Source organism: Tyto alba, unplaced genomic scaffold (assembly GCF_018691265.1).
Source record: "Tyto alba isolate M040663 unplaced genomic scaffold, T.alba_DEE_v4.0 Super-Scaffold_40, whole genome shotgun sequence".
NCBI lineage: Eukaryota > Metazoa > Chordata > Aves > Strigiformes > Tytonidae > Tyto > Tyto alba.
Genome location: NW_024881316.1, coordinates 44233411 through 44253361, shown reverse-complemented (window position 1 = coordinate 44253361; position 19951 = coordinate 44233411). Strand labels below are relative to the sequence as shown.

Here is a 19951-nt window from a genome sequence, read left to right as displayed (position 1 = left end):
CATGAGACCAGCTGGTGGAGTGTCCCGTACTTGAGGAACAATTTCCCCAGGGCTGGGCACACCATTTCATCTGTCCAAAGAGGAACTTTAGTATATAGGCTGTGCACTGTGGCCGTGGTGTTTCACAACCTGTCTCCTCCGGTGCCAGCTGGATGGGGCTGGTGCATGTGATGCTGTGTGGGGCATCATGTTGACAGGGGTTTCATGGAGCTGGAAAAAAATATCTTCAGCATGGTTTGCTGGGGATGCATTCCTTTGTGTGTGAACATCTGCAAGATGTGGGTTTTGAGTCCTGTGGTATATGAGTTTTTGAGGGATTATGTTGCACGGGATGTAGAGAGTAAGAAGAATTTTCCATGGTCTTTTTGTGAAAGCAATTGGGAGTGTCATGCTAAAGGGTCAACTGCGTTGAGAAACAGCAGAGAAAGAAGGAAAGTGTGGTGATGCCTGTCCTTTAAAGGCCTTTCAGCTCTGGACATGTGTCCAGGTGAGATGTTTAAGATCTCCCTCCACTGGGAAATGTGGGTGGTAAAGAGTGTCTCCTATGGTGGAAGTGAGACTCAATGAAGTTTGGTATCTGACCTGAGTTGTAGCTAAAGGCAAACAGCTAAAGGCAATGTGCTCTGAGTGTCTAATTTTGACCAGATGACTCAAACCCTTTCTTTTTAGTGGAACAACATGAATGTAACTTTTTTGCTTTACTACTGCAGGAAAATCCAGAAAAGAATGAAAGCTAGTGGTTCAAAAACTCTTTCTTATACTTCCTTATCATCCTCTTCCCGTTTAATTTTTGTAGGGTTAGAGAAGAAGAGGGAAGGAAGTGCTCTTTTGCCCATGGAAAAGGCAACCCTTAAAATAAAACTCTTACAAACTAAGCTTTTTCACCTTAACTTCAACTTTTCAAATTAGCCTCCAGGGGCCATTCATGTTCTCTGAGCAGAAACTCTTCCTATGTGTTGGTTTCTAATAGAAAGTACATAGAAATTAGTGAGTCCTTCATACTGTTGTCCTACAAGATGGCTGCATAGCCTTTATTGGGGAAAAGGTCTGAGAAGCCTTCTGCTAGTAGAAATACATTAAAGGTTGTTCTCAAAAATGCAACAGAGAGAAAGTTCAACAGCTCCTTATAGGGTGAATCCATGTCCAGCAGGGTTGATGCTACACCTGAGATGACTCCCTGGAGAGAATTCTGGATATATCTGAATTCTGCAGAGCTTCAGGAGGCCTCTGAGGTTTGGGCTGCACACCTGCCAAATGTACTCTTTCTGGGTGAGTGTTTTAAAACAAAAGCAGAAACAAAGCTTGCCGAGATGAATGAAAAATGCACGTTTGGCCCTTGGCATGAGGTAAGACATCCCTCTGGGCCTGAGCTGGTGAAAAATGAACAATTCAGAGTCTGCTCTGTTCATGCTGAAACTATTTCACGTTTAGATAATCTGCTGTGGTGGGTTGACCTTGGCCAGCTGCTAGACCACCACCTAGCCATTCCTTCATTCTCACTCCTCAACAGGACAGGGGTGGAAAAAAAGATGGAGAAGCTCATGTGTCAAGACAGAGAGATCACTCACCAGTTACCATCATGGGCAACACAGGCTCAACTTGGAGAAAATCAGTTTAATTTTTTGACAATTGAAAATGGAGTAGGATGGTGAGAAACAAGACAAATCTAAGACAACATACCTCCACCCCTCTTTCTTCCTACACTTAACTTCACTCCTTCATTCCCAACTCTTCTACATCCATCCCCCGAGCAGTGCAGAGGGATTGGGAATGAAGCTTATAGTCAGAGTCCATTGGTAAAAGCAGATCTCATAAAAAAGTAAAAGCAGACCAGGAGAGCAGGGGCACAGAGCATGGGAAATCATGTTTTTGCATGAAGTAGGGCAGAGAAGGGAGATGTAAGGCTGGTGTGGGAAGTGGGCTCTTCACCCTGCCATCCACCCTGAGGCCATTTCTGCATTGTTGTTTATATGTCAGTAACCACCTCTGGTAAGTAATAGTGATCAACATAGTCACACATTAGTTATAAACCAATGCAAGGCAGTGATACGGCTCATAATATTACCAAGTACACACCCACAGCAGAAATGAATGTAAAACAAAATAGATATAAACATGTTGTTTAGTTAAGTAGTTTTGACCAGCAAATACCCAAGCATTTTTAGAAGGTTCACAGTATTGTTATTCCCCTTTTGCTGCTAGCCCATGTACCAGTTCTGAATTACTTTTGTAATTGTTACTTTTGTAGTTGTTACTGACAATAATTTAACTCAAATAATTATCTAAATCAAATTATAATAATTTATTTAACTCATAATAATTTAGTTTGAAGAATTCTAATCAAGTTTTCGTAACTTAGATGGTGAAGATAATATCATCTACACTGGCTAGAGAGTTGCATTAGAGATAACATTACTTGTTTTTTATAATAAAATAACAACATTTTTAATGGGATCCAGCTTTTAGTATAACTCCTACCTCATGCAAACCTTGCACTTCACACAGGGAAAAGTCCTTAGGAGTGCCTTTTCCAGTTTGGGATTGCTGAAAATCAGAATAATGGAATGAACAACTGGAAAAACATCCTGAAGTACTAAAATTAAAAGTATCACGGGATTTTCCTTCTCCGTGACATAAATCAGTGTCAAGACCAAACATATAAAGTTAATGGTGTAAATGAAGAAGAAGGACAGAATAGATTTCATGGCTTTGATATGGGCATCCATGCTGAAGTTCTGCACTGAGTTTGTTTGCATCCTGCGTTTGTGTCTCCAGAGAGAAAAGAGGAGGAGAAGGGCAGAAAAGATTACTGTAATGAATGCAGAGGTAATTCCGAAGCCGCTGATAAAAAAAACAGGGAAAAAATGTTCATCCGTTCTGACATTCAGTTTCCAAAAATTTCCTAGGGCGGTGGAATCTAGATATTGACACTGCGTTTTATCAATGATGTCGTAAGAAAGGATGCAGATGGCCAGACATAAAAGCATCGTACCCAATAACACCCATGGCACAATCTTGTCAATTTTTACTTTCAGGTAGATGAAGAAGATGTGTCTGAAATTTGCAATTTTTATACAATAAAAAACACAAAGACAAGCAGAAACCCACACATTGGAAGCATTTAAAAAACTTTGAATAGCTACAAATACTTGGGGTATGGGGTGAACATAAAAGCACTGGGGATAAATTATTGAAAGAAAGGCATATACCCAGTTGATGCACAAATACCAAAACCTGGAGCATCCCAGAACCAGCAAGATCTTCTCATTAGAATTAAAGCTTCTCTTTTTGACGCAGACAATACAAAGCACAAAAACAATGAAAGCATTTATCCACATGCCAGAAAATGCCTGAAGCGTGATGATGGCCATAGCTAAGGCATCGTATGAAGTGGCATTAAATTTATCTTCAGAGTAACAAGCTTCCATCCTCCAAGATGGGTAGCAGTGCTGTGCCAGAAAAGGAAGTTGTTGCACCAAAGCTTAGCACAGGTTGGCAGCTGCTGCTCTCTGAGTGTCACATATGGAAACAGGAAATTTATAGAGCTGGGGATGTGTGTGTATTTTGATGCTGCTCCTATTCAGAGCAGAGCAGGTGCAGGAATGCAAATGTTCTGGGTATTCTCTTACCTGGTATCAGTGTCAGTCTTCAATATTTGAATTTCAGTTCAGAAGAGCTGTGTTGGGTGACACAAACAATGTAGATGTTTTTCTGCTATGGACAATGTTGTGATTTAGTGACTGTCCCACATTCAAATACTGTCAGGATTCACAATTTGGGTTCTTCTTTTCCTTTGTTGCCGATGATGTTCACGTGGAGGGGTGTGCTCAGCAAAGCACAGTCAAGGGAGTCACTGTCCCCTCATCCGAGAGTCCAGGAACTACAAAATTCAGCCAAGATACTGGAAACTGGAGTTCATTTTGATCCTCCATGGGCACTGAAATCCGTGTTAGTTTTCCCAATGGTAATGCCTTAATTGCAAGTGAAGAGCCACATGGTAGGGGGAGGGCATTGAAGGAAAGCAGGACTTTCTTTTAAAGGTTTAATTTGAAGCATATAGAGGAAAAGGGCAAAAATAAGCATGGGTCCCTGTGCCAGCGTTCAAAACTCATCTGCTAGCAATGTGAAGAATTTCAGGGATGGGACCATGTTGGGTTCCTGCCATACTGAAATGCCCTCAAACTTCCAAATGACCTTAAGTCCTGAAAACTGTGGGTTTTAACAGGCAAGGTATGTTAAGCTGTGTAGGGCGTGGACTGCCTATAGACTTTGGGTTTGTACAGGAGCTTGCACATTGAACCTTGCACATTAGGACCACAGTTACTAACTAGATCTTGGCTGATGCTGTGGTGTAATCAGCAAAAAATTAAATCACAACAAATAGTTATATAGCTTTTCTCTCTTCAGAAAGACACAGTTGTTTTCTGGAGGATATAAATGCAAGCACTGCTCTTTGAATATTATTATCACATGCCTCTATTTGCATTTTTTTGCTAAGGACCTTGCTACAGCAGTAATACATTGAAATGCTTTTACAGAAGGCCTGGAGTTCATCTCAACAACAAAACATGGTACCTACCACATGTTCCCATGAAATCCATTCAGATAGTCCAGTGGCTTTTAATAAAATTTCTAGTGAGATCTTCACCACTCTTTTTCATATTGCCTAGAAAACGTCAATGTCATAGCTGGTTCTGAATGCAGTCCATAAATATTACGGATCATTTAAAGCCAGTCATGTTTGACTGAGATGTTAGAGATTGTCACTGCACTTATGGGTGGGTACTGTCAATGGATATTGCCTGGAAGCTCAAAAGAGAATTCCTTATGGAAAACAACCCACTTCTCTGAGGATAAAGATGCAAGAATTAATGTGAAGCCAGATGATCTCCAGGTCCTTTAGACCAGCACAAAGTCAGGAATGAAGTCATCAAACTGTGATGGTGATTAGACTCCTCGTGTGTGTGCGTGAAGAGTAACCTTACAGGCACTGGACACTGCTGCTGGCCTGCAGTGGGTTTCAGTAAGAAGCAGCAGTGAATGAATCACCCACTTCTCTGTATCTCATTTGCCATCACCTTCATCTTTAAAGAGGGTGGAAGTTTTACAGATAGGGTGGCAGGAGGCAAATCTATTCCTTTTTTTTGGTCTATGCCCTTGAGTCCAGGAGTCAGGGCTAGCTTGTGCCAGTTGGCCACTAGTGGATTTTCTTCCCTTGCAAGCTGTGTTTCAGGAGGCTGATTTGGCAATTTCTCTCCCTGTAATCCCCATTCTGCTGCTTCTATGACAGGCAGGCTTGGAATTGATGGATACTTTTTGGTGAATTCGGTTTGTTTCCTCTCTTGTAGCCTCAGTTTTATGGGATGGTTTGTGATCATGCTTCTGGGGGAAAGATGCTGATAAGGCATGTGGATTAACTCCTTCTTTGCACTCACCGGTACCTCATGCCCCTCTCCGATCCCACCAGATTGATGGGATTGGCCAGGCAGATGTCCCATGCAGGGAGTAGTACTGAGTGTACAAACTGTAGAGACCCTGGACTCTCAAGGTGGCCAGTCCTGTCCCCCTCACCGCAGTCTGGTGCAATTACCCCCCTTCCTGTCCCATAACAACCCTCCTACTTCTCACAGCGCCCGACAGCTGGGGTCTCCCAGGATGGAAGGAAAGATCACATCCAGGCTGCAAAGCGTGGCCAGGGAGCTCCCTGCTGAATATCTCCTGTTTCCCCCCACCACAGCCACATCAGGACGGTCCTTCCCCTGAAGGATGGGGCTGCAGCGTGATGCTGGGCAAGTGAGCAAAGGGGAGGCAAAGGTAGCAGCAGTGGTGTGAAGGTAGGAAGAGGAGGAGGTGCAGGAAGAGTGTGGGAGCAAGAGAGCTGCAGGAACGTGTAAAACCCCATCATGATGTTGCCAGGAGAAGAAACCCTCCAAACAGTCGGAGGCAAAGCTCAGCCCTGCTCAAGTCTTCTCACCAAGGGGCCTTTCTCCTGCCCTGCTTCAGCCTGGCCCACGTGGCTTGTGTTCACGGGGAAAGACCTGGGTGGGATTCCCATGCCAAACACTGGGAGCACATGGATTCATAGGCATGTTGAGTGGGACCAAACCAATACCCCTTGCTGCGCTCCTACTCTGAGAGAAAGTCTGCAAGATCTCCTGAGAAAACTCAAAACAACATATTTTGCTGGAACTTGATGGCTGGCATTCTGCTGATTACAAAAATAGCATTATATTTAAACAAAAGATAATGTTTTACCCATAGAATCAGATGAAAACAAAAATTTGTTTGCATCTACCAAGATGTTTCCAGGAATACAGAAAAACCCAAGCAAACCTTCTCTTCAAGTGATTTATTCAGGTTGCAGACTGTGAGCCTTTCTTTAGAAGAGATTGTTACTTCCATACTCAGCAGCTTTAGTGGTTTCATGTTAGGATGAGGCCAGGATGGTTTGTAAAGCAGAAGAAAAGAGTGAGATTATCTCTGAAGAAGTCACAGAAATTTTAAGTAGTTCAATATCTCATGATTGCTAGAAGGGTTAATATGCTAAGAAAAGTTATAAAATGGGGAGGCAAATTACTTATTGGGTTGGCTTATGGCTGTATTTAATACAATTAAAATCTGATCTTCCTTTTAAAGTTCAACTTTTTTTATGACTTATGCTTATCAGTACTTCTGAAGGCTATTCACCTGCAGGGCACTATATCTACACTGGCAGGTAGCACTAAGTGATCTTCTGAAATGGATTTCTGGAGGATATGCTGTTTCATAGCACTGGTTACCTGCTCCTCTGCCTTTACGGTATTCCCACCTGCTCCTCTATTTTCTGGCCTGGTATCAGGGTGAGATTTCACTTCATTTGTCTGTGATTTTGAAACTGTACTTTCTATGTTTCAGATCCAAAACTCTGTTGAAGACAGAGGTAAGGATGCAATATTTTTATGTTAGTGGAAGCCTATCAGTCATCAAGTGGGAAATTATATTGACTCATGTAATTTAGTCACTAACTTAGGTGTATTACTTCTTTTGATAGTTGATGATGTTGATGGAGGGCAGCTTAGAAAGGACATTCCAGAAATAAACTCAGGTAAGTCAGAACAGCAAACATGTCCAAAGTGTTGAATTATTAAAAAGATTGGAGCTAGCCTTTTGAGACCACAAGTCTGGGAGATGTGGTGGCACCAGAGGGACTGAAAGCTCCCTCTTATTTGAGAAAAATCTCAAACGTGTCATGGATACGGTGACTATTGCAGGGCAGTTGAAAATGTGTGGGATGAATCCCAGCTACTTCTGGAGAGAAGGAAGAAGACTTTGGAGCCTGGTATTAGTCAGAGAAGATGGAAGGGCAGGAGCAGGGCATGGGTCAGAGGACAGAAAGGTCTATAAAAGATTAGTGTTGGAAAGTGAAAATGGAAAGGCCAGGAAATTTCCACAAGGACAATTTTGTAGGAAACCCAGGATCTTAATCTTAAATTTGGAGCCATATTCAACTGGTCTTGGGGAAGACTTAAGCAGACCCTGGACTGAACCTGCAATCCCTCCCCACTGCACTCTCTGCAACATGACTCCCAGCGAAACACTGGCAGTGGTTATAATTCAACTTCTGCTTTGTTAATGTGCATTTATCTTAAGTGAATTGGTTGGTTTCACATGACTGATGACCAAGATATGAAGCTTAAGTACCTTCATTTCTACCCCAGGGTTTCAGTCATATTGCCTTGAGAGAGTTTTAATTTCCTGACATTGCCTGTTATCCGCTTTATGATCTGGTGTAAGTTTCCTCTGGTGTTGCTGACAGAACAGAAAACATGTATAAGGTTAGGATTTTGTTTTGTTTTGTGTTTGTTTGTTTTGTTTTGTTTTGTTTTCCTCTCCATATGTATGTGAAGAGAATATAAGTTATTTCTATAATAAAAGATCTGAAGATGAACATCTGTCTATGCTGGGATTGTGCTTATACAAGGGCATTAAATTAAAATGTTACACCAGCAGGATCATACAGTGGCTGGAGTTTGGGCTCAGCTCTGCATGGGGAATTTAGCATCTTTAAAAAAAAGGACATATAATTAGAATCTAGAATGCAGTGGTTTTAAAGCATGAAAGATGTGGAACAGCCACTTAAACACAAGTGTCTATTGCCAGTTCAGTTCCGTCCCCACCAGCACTACTCTATAAGCGGAAGGAGTCTCCCAGACTTTGTATCTACCAACTCAAGTGGATATTTTGGATACCCTTTTGCATCCCAAATGACACAGGCACCTATGTTTAGGCAACTGGATGGACAGACAGCTGTAATGTGATCTGAGACACATAACACATAAATTTAATTGCTTCAATCTGAGCTTAGGTCAGGCTCAGGCAGTTGAAAAAGTGAACTGAACCTCTTCCCTCTCCAGAATCCTTGTCTTTCTCCTTTAATTATATGGAGAATCCCAGATGATTAGCTTCGGTTATTCAACTAGTTAGGCTATTTGATGCCTAACTTCTGGACAAATCCATTTCATCTATACATCAACTACAATGTTCAGAAGTTCACAGTTGTTTCAGGATACAAGCCTGGGGAAAATAATAAAATCTCCTATGCGCAGCTGTTATGAAATTATTACGTAAATCTTAACTCGACCCCAAATCCTCCTTAGACGCAGATGGAGGATGAGCATGTTATAGTGTGGCAATGGTTATTCATTTACTTGTTTCTGGGCAGTTGCTGTTTAAAGAGAAGTGGGTTGGTTGATGAGGCAGCCTCATAGAATGTGTGGTCTTTGAAAAAAAAAAAAAAAAAAAACAAACATATTGTAGTTCTTGATATGTTACTCTGGCCTAAATGGTTGTTTATCTCATTTCAGAAACAGGAAGGAAGCTTTTTGAAGGTGATATTATCTTACCGGTATGTGCTGCTGATCTAAACCAACATCAGCAAGAGTGTAGATTAGGCTTAAAATGTTAACACAAGCATGTTGATCTCATTAACAGCTGGAGAGGAATGCTCTGAGAAACAACTCCTACAGATGGAAATTTCCCATCCCCTATATCCTAGCTGACAGCCTGGGTAATAAGACTTTTTATTATGGTAGCACTGTATTACTTGTGTTAGATATACTCTTGTTTTGTCCAGCTCCCCGGAATGCTTTTGTTTAATTTGCTATTGAGTTATGCTACACTGATGCCCTTGTTACTGCTGGCCAGACAGAGAAACACAACTCTGCTCCAGCACAAGTTGCTTTCAGTGTAACTGCCCCAGTGACCAGCTGGATGCTGATGAGCTGCCAGTTTAACTTATGCCAGTGTATCTGGCTGAGATCTCTAGATAAAAAACTCAGGAAATCCTAGTTTCAAGACTATGCATGTTTATCTACTGCACCCTTCATGCCTTATCTCTTCCTAACAGCCCCAGCTCAGTACAGACAGAAAGGAAATGAAGATATTATATAAATAAAAAAGTTCAGAGCGTTCTCACATCTTGTTTTTATTTAATTTTAGGGACTATTTTACATTTTGACAATTTGAGGTATAAAAACTAATAGCAAATCAATGTTTAAATCCTATGGATCTCTCCTGTGTTTTCTAGCCCCGAGCTCAAAGTTTACAGTACTTGAAATGATATAATAACATGCAACACAATTGCCCAGCAAAACCTGAACAATGCCCTGTCTGTCCAAAAGCCTGCTTGTTTGTTTCAGCACTATCAATTTATCTAATGAAAGGTATTACCTCTCCCTATGGCCTCTGCCAAAATTACTCCAGTCAGGGAATTCTGCTAGCAGCCTCCTACTCTTTCATCCAGGTAGATATTTTCTACACATGTTCATATTTTTAATGCATTCTTGTTCATACTTTCTATCTAGAATGATAGATATTTGCAATATTATCAAAGCAGAACGACTGCCACTGTTATCCTCTACTGTGTGTTTCAGATCTGAATGCTAAAGGTGTTATCCTGCAGGCATTCGAAATGTTCAGACTGAAGTCTTGTGTTGATTTCAAGCCCTATGAAGGAGAACAGACTTACTTAAAATTTGAGAAGCTGGATGGGTAATTTTATATTAACAGTCTGGTTTGTACCACCTTGTTTGATACAATAGCTTTTCCAACTCAGGTGACATTCGTTTTCATTCTTGCTTGTACAAAAGACATAAATACCTGAGCCACATTTCTGTCCCAGAGTTTATTTGTATTACACTGGAGATAAACCCAGCGCAAGCAGACTAACCATAGGTATTATTTGCATTTGATGTTCTCTTAATATAAGAAAAGTCTATTTAATTTCCATTTGCATCCTAGCTACAGAAGTGAATCCCTTTCTTGGCACTCTTTCGGGGAAAACAAGCAAAAAACTTCCTCCTGGTGTTGGTTAGGGGCAGGGTATGTCACTAGTGTGTTGGCATTAGCATGGAGCTTCCTCCTTGCTTTCAGACACAGGGTTGGGTTTACCTGACCAACCGCGGAAGCCAACAACCTCTACCGCTGTGCAGGCCACCGTGGGTTGCCTCTGCAGTCAGTGAGGATGTGACTCTGCCAGGCCACAGACCATCTCACCTAAAACAGAAGTCTAAAATAGCTCTGGTGACTCACATCCCAAATGCCTGTTACCGTCCAGGGACTGTAAAGGTGCCAGGGAAGCTAACTCAGTGGCAGATGCCAACACTGTGACTGTCTAAAATAAGTTCAGGAGATTTCTCCACACGATGGGAGGAAGCTGGTGACAGCAGCTGGTGTCTGTGTCTAGGAATCCAATGTAGATCTGCCCTTGGGTGTGAGGAGACCAGTGCACAGCATTTTGGGGGCAGCTTTTTTTTTTTTTTTTTTTCTTTTTAACACACAGTGATGAATCATTTCTGAACAGACATGAGAAATTAAGATTTAAACTGGTACTTAGGAACCAAACCAGGGAATCCAGTGCAACCTGAGTTCACTGGAGGCTGCTCAGTACCTTTGAAAATTGGGCCACTTATTTAGGTACTTTGGTAAACATACACATAAACAACAGCCAATGCAATGTATGAGGTTATAAGGCACGTGCTGTACTTTCCCTGCGCTGCTCATCTGCTGTTCCCCTTCCTATACTGGTCGAGCTGGGGTTATGCAGAGTTGAAGAGCAATAGCATTTGCCACCACCACCTTCCTTACAAGAACTGCAGCCGGCTGAAGAACATGCATGCACTGCCCTCCAGGGAGGGAAAAATGAAACAAGAAGGCAAATCACATCTGGAACAGGGACTCATTGCCGGCTGTAGCAGGATGCTGAAAGTACATGTTGTTCTGTATTCTGGCATTGCAAATCAAGTTTGGGCAAGACTGGAAAACTCAGATGGGAAATTCTAAAAAATATTATTTTTTTACTTTTACCTTGATCTTGCAGTTGAATTAATATGTAGATACAAATCGTAGAAGAAACTATGCAAAATGGGCACACTATCTAAGTCTTTGCCTCACAGGTGCTGGTCTCATGTGGGGGACCTTCAGAGTGGCCAGACAGTGTCTATAGGAGAGAGATGTGACTACAAAGCCATAGTGGAACATGAGCTCCTGCATGCCCTGGGATTTTACCATGAGCAATCCAGGACAGATCGTGATGACTATGTTCAGATATGGTGGGATGAAATTATTGAAGGTATGATTCAGGTCTAAAATGATTGAGAATCATCTGTAGATGCATGTCCCTTTTTTTACAGTGCTAAAATATCTCTGGTTGAGACTGACTGCCTCCAGGTTGACATCTGGACTATTATTTACTCATAGATAAAGCATTTTGAAAAGATGTTATGTGCTAAATTTTATTTATAGTCTTACCTAATCACTTCTGTTTGTTTTTGTCTAGGTTTTGCATATGCCTTTGACAAACACAATGATAGTTTCCTTGATGATCTCAATACCCCATATGATTATGAGTCAGTTCTGCACTACGGACCATATTCTTTCAACATCAATAGCAACATCCCTTCCATTACAACAAAAATTCCTGAATTTAATGAGATCATTGGGCAGAGGTTGGATTTCAGCAGGATTGACTTACTGAGGCTGAATCGCATGTGCAACTGCAGTAAGTCCTTCTCCTCCCACATGTGATTGAAAATCCTTACTCAAGCTTCATGATAACATGGATGGAGTCACATGGAAGGAGTGGAAACATTTCACCCTTGGGATCCTCTTGCAATGCTAAGAGAAACTATAGCAGCAGCATATAAGAAAAACTATGCAGCAGCAAACTCCTTGGTGGCCAGATCCCTGTTTCTTTATAGGATACCATTTGAGTGAAATCAAGGGTCTAACACCTTTCATTTACATGGACTTTCCCATAACATTACTTGTCATAGTTACCGTTTCCTTCACGGATGATGACCATCATCCTGTTAAAATCTTCAAGTAACAGTAGTCTGGAATTGAGGTCTCCGAAATCACAGTATTTCAAGTTCTTTTTTTCTGCCTGTGTCATGTTTGATAAAACAGCTGGGGTCAGGAGCACAAATGGGGATTATCATGCTTTTCAGCTCCACTGACAAAGCTATGAAAGCGAATACTCAGCATGCTGTACAGTACTGACATACTGTGTTAACATACACCTGAATATTTCCACTAACTTCAGCAGAGTTACTTCTGATTTATGCCCTGAAGAAAGAAATGAGACACAGACCCTATTCTAGGCAGGTTTAGAGAAAATGATGGATGTCTGGAAGCGAAAACTAGCATGTAGAGACTAAGCTGGTTCCCTCAGAAAATATTCAGCCAAGAATGGGAGAAAGAGATTAGATGTTTCTTTCAGGAGCAAACATCATTTATGTGTGGTAACAGAGATGTAGATGTGAAAGCCTGTATAGTCTTCAGCTGTGTTAAGAACATTTCCTCATGTTAAGTCCTATATGTAAACACTCCAGAATGGGGTTAACAGCAAGAGTCTTATTTAATATTAAGGGACATGGTAAAATATGTTACTCTATTCCTGGCAGCTTCAAGCCTCACCTTCTTGGACCAGTGCTCCTTTGAATACATCAGTATCTGTGGGATGGTGCAAAGTGCACAAGATGGTGTTAATTGGGACCACACATTGGGCAAACCAGGAAATGAAGACCATACTTTGGTGGGAAGCTGTGCAGGTAACAGGTGTAGCTTTAGATGGTCATTAGACTTTGGCATGTTTTTATGAGATGTGAGAATTAAGATATACAGAGATAAATAAGTCATTAGAAATACCCTTCTATTAATGTTAATCACAGTATAGTTGATGCTAAACATGACTATTGAATTTTCAGATAGAGAAGGTAATAACTTTAACTTGAAATGTTTAATCCTTATTTAAATCTTCTCCCTACATTGTAGTATCTTATGAAGAAGTGACAGTTTGAGACTTAGCTGCTGTAAATTGGTGATAGCTCCATTAAGATGAAAGGAGCTCCACCAGATTGCCACAACTGACTTTAGTGAAACTCCACAGAATCTAGTCAGGTGAGACTCTCCTACCTTTATGCATATGTTACAGGATATTGAGTAGTTTTCTAGTTTTTGTTTAAAGCTGAAAGACACTTGCCCTTTGTACAGGAGTTCACTTGTGGCATCCCAACAGAAGAACATGCGTAAGCAAATGTCACAATGCATAGATCTTGTTTGTAGACAAATTATCACATGGAAACAAATTCAGGATCATCAAAATAGGAAGCTGAGCTTCAGCAATGCATCGTGGAGAAGGGGGACACTACCCTCAGAAGACTTTTTTGAGGGAGGGGGAGCTGTGTGATGAAGAGCTGTATCAGGAGGGTGTAGCTGCTGGTAATTCAAAGTTTGTTTGAGCTGCACCACATAGGGAGGCTGAAGGATTATCTGAGAAGCAAACCCACAGTGATTTCCCCTCTTCCGAGGAGAGTGTTCCATGGGGTCATTTTGATTGAGACTTTGGCTCCAACTGCACTGATATCAACATATATTGAACAAATATGATTGTATTGAGTTTTGCAGTATTTTGATTGCTGTCAGGACACAATAATTTAATAAGGTCTGTTGTTTTCAGAGGCAGTGGGGAGAAAATTAAACACTGTAGAGGAGTATTCACATACACAGTCAAAAAATTCTCGAGCAAAAAAGTTCCTTTTGGAAGTCATAGACATAAGCCTAGCTGGTCTGTGTATGAGTGGTCACAGATAGACACATCTGCTTCCCAAAACACAATTGGTGGTTAGTCACAAAATTGTCTCATGATGCAGGAGAGGAAAAATATACTGAATAGAAAAGAAAGCCATCTTTGTGGAACTTGCTCCCAGGGAGGAGAGAGCAAGAGATGGCTTTTGCCAGTAACAGATCATGTTTGCTGCGTTTGGTTACAATTTGGAGATCCTGTGGTTATACCAAATTTGCTGTCAGAGAGGAGGAGAGCAGGCACATAGCAGGCAGGGCAGGGGGATTCTCTTGTTCTCATCACATGTTGGGTCAAGAGGGCAGATGTGTGCCCAGTGAAAGGCCCAGTGCAAAGACCAGCGCTCGGAAGACCCTCTGAGCATGGAGCAAAATGAGCAGGAGGGTTGTTTAGGTCTCATCACTGGCAGTTTCTTCTTTCTAGAGGAACAAGTCTGTTTGGCTGTTGTTTGACAGGCTGTTTGCTTGCGGTTTGCAGGGACTGTGGTTTGCTGACACTGTAAAGGCCCTGGATGTGTGTCGGAGCATGTGGCTGGGGAGCTGACAGCCGCTTCCTGCCCCTCCTGGCTAGTGAGAGATAATTAACTGCCCAGCTTCAAGGAGGGGGGAAGAAAACAAGTTTAAAAATTAAGTAGTCAGCCTTCAAAAGTTTCCTGAGAGTAAACGGGTCAGCAGTTATTGGAAAATAAGCAGTTTTACTGGGAACTTGCTGCAGGAGGCCAGCAATGCTTACGGGAGCACATCCAAGCACAGTCATGTAGCTGGGGACAGCAGTGGAGCTCAGAGTGGCATCAGGTGGCAATTCAGAGTCGTTGTTCTCTACATAGTTTTTGCAATTTGCATCAGTCATCTCCCAGACAGACAGAAAAGTGTGAACCCATAGATGCAGCCGCAGAATATTTGGAACCCCCCAGTGTGTTGCAGCTTGAAAAAGTCCTTGCTGTCAGGAGAGACACTTCCTATAGAGAGGGGAAGCACTGAAGCTATTAAGTGAAGCTAGTGCATTTGCTCAGTTGTCTACAAGAAGCTGATTTAAAATTGGGATATATAGAAAGGGGTTGATGCAGATGGTGAGGATGCAAGTGGTCACCCATTGTAACCAGGAAGATCGAAGACTCAGAGGAGGTATCAGTCTGGTGCACAGATAGAACTGCAGACGCACTATGAAAGAAAGGAAATAGTTATTTCAAATGCATGAGCATGAGAGGGTAAGAGCTGATACAGTAATTGGTCTGGAAGTTAATAAATTCTTCACCCATAGAAGAAGTAGGGCAAAAATGTCTTTAGTTACTTTTACAGGGAAGTCTGGTCTATTGCTAAAAGGCTTACAGGACACCATTTCCAGGCAAAGCAGGAGACTGGAGGACTTGACCTAACAGGACCTTTCCAATACTTTCTTAGTTTGTCTTCAAAAAAATCCCTGCCCAAGTGCATCCACTTACATTTGTGCATGTTGACAGGGTTGGGACATGTACAGCTTGTACTTAATTTCTAAAGAATGGAATCAAGTGTGTACCTTATTTAATAAACTAAACATTAGTTTGCAAGCCATATTTCAATGTTTTTTTTCATTTTCATATTTATTTGCAATGTAAGGAGAATTCTTTTCTATTGAAATATTTATTTTCAACTTTGAAAATAACTTTCTAGCTCAGGCAAGTGGAAACTGCACTAAAACTTATTTAGCACTGGCATTTCAATAGGGAGCGGATCAAAAACTTTTTTTCATACTACTGTGTTTTGTGCTTCCCAGATAGAGGATATTTCATGCACTTAGATACAAAAACTGGACATGCTGGTCAGTCAGCTCTTCTGGAATCTCGCATCATTTATCCAAGGAGGAAGGAAAAATGCCTTCAGTTTTTCTACAGGTTAAATGGAAGTCCACAGGATAAGCTAGTTGTCTGGGTTAAGAAAGATGACGGAACTGGAAATGTTAGACGGATGGAAAAGCTGCATACTATTACAGGTAAGTGAAAGTGTGATTTCATATCTGAAGTGCCGGCAAACTTTGGTGAGAGACAACACTGGTGTGGTTTATCTTATGAAAGTTTGCTCAAATGTTCAGTGTAAATCTAACCTCCATTTGCCTCAGTTGAGCAACTCCAGAGTTAGTGCCCATGAGAATAGAATTTGGCTCAGAGGCGGTTTCCTTAAGACTGTTCTCCGATTAGCTAGGGTGCAGGGCATCAGGCGATTACCATTCAGACAAACAGGTCACAGGACACTTGAGGAAGACACAGCTTTATTTGGGATTGTGTCCTCAACTTTCCATTCTCACGTGTATTTATTTCCCCCCTTCAGCTGACGGAGAACATCACTGGAAATTGGCCAGCATTCCCTTCAGTGTCCAAACCAAATTCCGGTATGGTTTTCAGGGCATCAGAGGAGATCCTGCCAAGTCTGCAGGGGGAATTGCCATTGATGACACCAGCCTGACAGAGACAAACTGTCCCACCAACATCTGGCACATCAGAAACTTCACATCCCTTTTTAACAGTACTTCAAAAGGCGATTATATCACAAGCCCTGTATTTTACAGCTCTGAAGGCTATGCCTTTGCTTTACAGCTGTATCCTCATGGAAGAAATTCATCACCCTACATGAATTACATGGGGATTACTTTCCATCTCTGCAGCAGTCCGAACGATGGCCTTCTTGAATGGCCGGCTGGACACAGACAAGTTGTCTTGTCTGTTTTGGATCAAGACCCTGATGTAATCCACAGGATGTCCCTCAGCCTTAGCTTTACTACACACCCAAACCAGCTAGTATATGGTAAGTCAGAGTGCTCCAGGGAGAAATATAAAAATGCAGAGGTTTGCTGAAGCTTGAGAAAACCATTGAAAGCCATGAGACCAGGCTAGATTTTCTCCGCATGTAACACAACTGGGCTGCCTGGAGATCAGCTTTAATTACTTCTATATTTTTGCACAACAGGCAGAAATGACACCCTGCAGTGGGACAAGCCATCTATCACTGGAAATTTTTCTTCTTTCTGCAACTGCTTCATGAGCCCAGGTGTTGGCTGGAATACATTCCTGACCCACAGGGAGCTGCATTGGAAAAAATTCCTTAAATATGACAGTCTTTTCATCTTTGCTGATTTTGAAGGTAGAGTATTATATTATCAGAATCCTCACTGGAACAGAACAGGTACATACTCTTCTGTTTGTAAGAAAAGTAAAAAGATGAGAGTGATTATCAAATACCTAGAGTCACCCATTTCAGGAACTAGGTTTTTAAATGCCTGGTGATTTCAGGTGCCTGGATTTTTGAATACCCAATATGAAACCCTGTGGATGACCTTGATTCTCTGGTCCCTGAAAATCAGATTTTCAGGACAGATTATACATCCATGTCTTGAAGATCAGTCTACTTAATGGTGTTCCCATTTGTCATCACCCCTATATCACTTTCAACTTAAGAAAATTGTGATTTGAAAATGAAGAGGTTCTTTTTGGACCATGAAAAACTGGCAGAAGGGGGTTTTGATCCAAAGCTTCTCTCCTGAGGTTGTAATTTTTGTCAGGACCATTTGCAGCCACTCTGCTCTGCCAAAGGCAGCAGGGAAAGGGAAGAAAGAGGAAAAGAGCTGTCTGGTGCGGAGGGCAGCCTGGCAGGCAGAGATTCCTCTGAGCAGGCCAAAGGTCCTGCGCACGCCCATCCTCTCTGACAGCCACATGTCAGATGGCTGCATTCATCTTGCCTTATTTTAGATGTCTAAAAATAAACTTTCTGAACTTCCTGGTGAGTCATTTGAGAGCAGTGGGTACCTCTGGGGAGCAGCTGATTCTATTCCATTATAGTTGTGATGAACTGCTTGTCTCATGTGCTGATCTCCACTGGCTGCAAAAGAAACCATCAGTGATGACTAATGGTGGGTGAGATGAATCCTATCACTCTTCTGAAGTGAGTTTGCCCAGAAGGTGGAAACACTTTCTATAAGTAAATAATCATTAAACCAGACGTGATCCTACTACAGGGGTCAGAGCACTTGTCTCAGATGATAAGACAGTTGAGAGAATGCTGTGATAATCCAGACTCACTCTGCAAGACCAAGGGCTGAGAACAGCAGGCTGTGAACTCTCCTAGCAGGCAGATTTCTCCCCTGCTCTTCATCAAAAAAACAAAAAACCACAACTCCCCCAAAAAAAACTAAATACAAAGTTCTTGTTTTCATTCCAGCACAGAATGGAGAAACTTTTGAAATGGCAAGAAACTTTTGCAAGATGGGAAAACTGCTTCCCATGAACGTTTAACCAGGAACATGTGCTGCCTAATAAAAATGTAGAGCGATCTACTTTCCTGGCATGCAGAATGGCTCACCTTTTCTGCAGGTTATATAGGGCATTCGGCAACATTTCCAAATCCCCTTTAGCAATAAGAAAAGCAACCAAGGACTGTTTGTGCTTTCCCTGACAGCACTTTGTACTGGGAGTAATTCACTGGGGGAAATTCAGTCTTGCAGTGTCATATGGGTGTCAGTGGTCCCAAAAACATTTGCAGCACCTAGGTGAAATTTTAGTTAGGAAATTGAAAGACTTGTTAGGACACTGCATTTAGTCTTCAGTTATAAACAGGTCCAGCTTAATTTCTAGATATTAAATCTAATATGGTAACATGTATAAGATTCCCATGTCTGTATTTGAATATTCATTCTGATACCAAGATGCCTAAAAACTCAGGGGCAGTGTTACATTGCCCTCTGATGAAAGTTGTCTGCCCCATGCCTCCCACTTCTCCACAAACCTTTCTGCCCTCCCTCCTCACCCCCCAGCCCTGTTTCAGATCACGTCTACTCCCTCGACCCAGTCTCCGTCCAGCTCAGTGACCCCAGGATCCTCTGCTGGGGTTGAGAAATACACAGACTGGAGTGCCATGCATGCCTGTACCTCTTTGCCCTTCCAGTTTCCCCTCCCACCTCCTTCGCTGGATAATGCTGCAGCCTTTAGAGAAATTTGGATGAATTATTGTTTAATTTCTTGCCCCTGGGATCAGTTTGAAAGTCATCCCAAAATACATGATAAAACTGTACTATATACTCCATGTATTAATAATTTGTTTTTCTTATCTTGCAGATCTCACCCCTTTGATTACATCTGAAGTCCCAGTCCGTCCTTGAAGTGCCCTCAGCCTCTTCACTACAAGTGCAAACAGTCATCCATGACAGATAAAATATATTACTTCACTAAAGAAACTGTATTCTGTGGTTTCTGTATTTTAAGAATTTGAACTAAGCTTCCCTGTTAGTTTTAAGAGACTAAACCCATAGACTGTCCAAAGATGCTTGACTTTCCAAGATCCTGTTCCAGGACTTGCCTTTTCTCCCCATGGCCATTAACACTTCTTCAAGAACAGCTTTTGATAATGCTCACTCCCAAGTATTCAGCTCGTTAGGTCACTGCTAAAAGCATAGCATGCTTCCCTACCTTCATCTGTGTCTGGACCCAATTCAATGTTACTGAGAGCTTTTCATGAAAGCAGAATGGGAATTTGTATGGATCTTGTGGTGGGTTGATGTTGGCTGGCTACAAGGTGCCCGCCAAGATACTATATCACTCCCCTTCCATCAATAAGACAAGGTGAGAAAAACATGATGAAAAGCTTACTGATTGAGATCAGGACAGGAAGATCACTTACCAACTACTGTCATGAGAAAAACAGCCTCATCTAGGGAAATTAATTTAATTTATTGTGGTTCAAACACACTAGGATAATGAGAAACAACAATAAATCTAAAACCACCTCCCCCCACCCATCTGTTCTTCTCAGGCTCAACTTCACTCCTGACTTCTCTACCTGCTCCCCCTGAGCAGTGCAGGGGGGACAA

The 19951-nt window shown here is 41.8% G+C and overlaps 2 protein-coding genes across 2 annotated transcripts; one reads left to right on the top strand and one right to left on the bottom strand.

The window, feature by feature from the left end:
- Positions 1-2474: 2474 nt before the first annotated feature.
- Positions 2475-3428, bottom strand: LOC104358875 (taste receptor type 2 member 9). The gene has a single exon (XM_009964530.2). It carries the CDS (start codon positions 3426-3428, stop codon positions 2475-2477), a length of 954 nt encoding a protein of 317 aa, XP_009962832.1.
- A 2338-nt stretch (positions 3429-5766) lies between these two features.
- On the top strand, positions 5767-19243 carry LOC104357817 (meprin A subunit alpha-like). Its single transcript, XM_033004991.2, has 13 exons — positions 5767-5793; positions 6895-6919; positions 7031-7084; positions 8844-8884; positions 8971-9046; positions 9912-10029; positions 11433-11608; positions 11816-12037; positions 12942-13088; positions 15872-16087; positions 16423-16896; positions 17059-17232; positions 19200-19243. Exons 1-13 carry the CDS (start codon positions 5767-5769, stop codon positions 19241-19243), a joined length of 1794 nt encoding a protein of 597 aa, XP_032860882.2.
- Positions 19244-19951: the final 708 nt, after the last annotated feature.

Bases quoted from the DNA above. Each gene is read 5' to 3' on its own strand.
- LOC104358875 (XM_009964530.2), bottom strand. From the start codon at position 3,428: ATGGAAGCTTGTTACTCTGAAGATAAATTTAATGCCACTTCATACGAT.
- LOC104357817 (XM_033004991.2), top strand. From the start codon at position 5,767: ATGGGGCTGCAGCGTGATGCTGGGCAA. The intron at 6,920-7,030 runs GTAAGGATGCAA...TTCTTTTGATAG, and splicing joins AAACTCTGTTGAAGACAGAG to TTGATGATGTTGATGGAGGG. The intron at 8,885-8,970 runs GTATGTGCTGCT...TCTCATTAACAG, and splicing joins AAGGTGATATTATCTTACCG to CTGGAGAGGAATGCTCTGAG.